Raw genomic sequence first — 2,172 nt, forward strand, 5'->3', positions numbered from 1 at the left:
GAAATGTGCTAGTTTGCAAATTAATGACATGTAAAATTGTTAAAACATGATATTTTCGTAGATGTAAGGTGTTACTTTGTAGATACCATTTGCAAAATGAATAATATCTTTAAACAAAACGTTTTATCTTCCGTCTAACATTATATATCTCATATGATTTCACCAATTTGTAGATAACATTTGTAAAATTAATGATAATTTTGAAAACCTTTTAATTTTTCATTAAATCTTGAAAAGTAACAAATGAGTTTTGTCTGTAATTTCTTACTCAAAAAATAATATAAAAATGACATAAAAGTTTTGATATTAATTAACGATTGAAAATACCCTATCTATCCATATTAATTTTGCCAACTCATTACCCAAAGTCAAATAATGAGAAACATGAACAATGCCTTTTATGTACTTGGCGATTTTAGGTAACAATCAAGTGTCATATCATTAGCATTTCTTTATGATATCTTCATGTACACAAAGTAAAGCTATAAAAACAAGCCAAATTATTAATAAACCGATTATATTGTTGGTCCCATCCAGGATGGCTTTTGACCATGAAACAGTAGAACGAAGTCAACGAACACTACAAGACCATTTTTATGTTCCTTTGAAGACCCTCATGTACGTAGATTATCTTTATTAGACTATAAACTAAACTTCAATTCAATATCTCACATAATCGGTGTGATATATTATATATGTGTACAATCGATTGATTGGAATCAAATTTGGCCAGGAAAAAAAAAAATAAATACATGAATGTTATAGGATTTTTTTATATATATATAATACAATATCTGCACACAAGATTAAGATTAGGATGATTATAGTCGAAAACCTGCCTGGTAAACCATGAAATATTACTAAAATAAAATACATTATTTTTCAACCTAAAAATGTAAGATATCCATGCCCATCATACGTGCTGCGGTGTACATCTCTGCAGCATCGAAAACTTGTTTCCCGAAACCACATAAATGTTCCGTATCATCTTCTAAGCTTTTGGAAGAGCTTCCAACATCATCACCACATCTAGAGAATGAAGAATCCATGAGAGGTTGATAATCATTGTTGTAGTATCTGTTGTGTCGTGCTTGTTCTGATTGTACCTTGTTGAGCTCTGTTCGCAAATAATCGACTTCCTTTTGGAGGTGTTTTGTCTCGAGCAACGAGGCCTCCAGTTGAAGCTGGAGCATGGTGTAGTCATGCTCCAGACTCTGGTTCTTCCAACGAGCCCGTTTGTTTTGGTACCAGATGGCTATTTGTCTTGGAGGAATTCCAAGCTGGCGCGAAAGCTGATGTTTTCGATCCGGCTCCAGCTTTTTGCTTGAGTCGAAATATGATTCAAGTAATCTCACTTGATCCTCGGTGAGTCTTTTGGTGGTGTGTTTATTGGGTTTATTTGGGTTGGGTTTCTGATTATGGTAAGTTGAGTGATTCATGATTGAGAGGAGATGAGGGGTAGGGGGTGATTGTGGCCTTGTGGGCATGAGTGTGAGCGGGCTGTTTCTATTTATGGAAAGGGTAGGGTCTATTTGGTGGCTTTGGCTAAAAGTTATTTCAGAAAAGAAAAATAATAGTATATATATTTTATATTTTATTAGAATCGGGTATTTTATTTTTAATCAAACCGGTCCAAATGCATTGATTAATCGGTTACATGTAGGTTCTAGTCAAAATGATATTGTGTATGGATAAAATGAATAACAATTTTGTTTCTAATATTTAATAAATTATTTATGCGTTTAATATGATAAAAAAAAAAATCTTATTATGAAAATAATACAAGGCAATGCAGAAGTTGGTGTTTACTAATTTGGCGGTGCACCGGCAGCAATGGAAAGTTGTTGGTGCATCTATTCACGAGGAAATATAATAATTAAAAACGATAGTTTTTATTATTTATTTTTAAAAATATGTTGATTTCTGTTTTATTTAATTATATTTTAAGTGATGAAATTACAAAAATTAAGTTAAATTTGAAAGGATGAAGTGGGCTAACGCATATCAAAAGTTATTGAAGTGTATATAATCAGTAATTATAGTATACAAAACATATTCCTTTCTTATTATTAGGTGTAAAACACGTGTATTATACAAGTTGATTAAAAAAGAAACTAAATATTAAAATGTAAACAATAAATATTTTTTAAAATAAAATTTGGAAATAAGAAA

The 2,172-nt window shown here is 30.9% G+C and overlaps 1 protein-coding gene across 1 annotated transcript; it reads right to left on the minus strand.

Annotated features, from left to right (window-relative positions):
• Nucleotides 1–749: 749 nt before the first annotated feature.
• LOC145051637 (homeobox-leucine zipper protein ATHB-52-like) lies at nt 750–1,515 on the minus strand. The gene has a single exon (XM_078999507.1). It carries the CDS (start codon nt 1,485–1,487, stop codon nt 888–890), a length of 600 nt encoding a protein of 199 aa, XP_078855633.1. The 5' UTR covers nt 1,488–1,515; the 3' UTR covers nt 750–887.
• Between the last annotated feature and the right edge of the window lie 657 nt (nt 1,516–2,172).

Source organism: Lactuca serriola, chromosome 5, assembly GCF_051521515.1.
Source record: "Lactuca serriola cultivar US96UC23 chromosome 5, Lser_US96UC23_V15, whole genome shotgun sequence".
In the NCBI taxonomy this organism is placed as follows: domain Eukaryota; kingdom Viridiplantae; phylum Streptophyta; class Magnoliopsida; order Asterales; family Asteraceae; genus Lactuca; species Lactuca serriola.

Excerpts from the sequence above, each read along its gene's own strand:
- LOC145051637 (XM_078999507.1), bottom strand. The coding sequence starts at position 1,487 with ATGCCCACAAGGCCACAATCACCCCCTACCCCTCATCTCCTCTCAATC.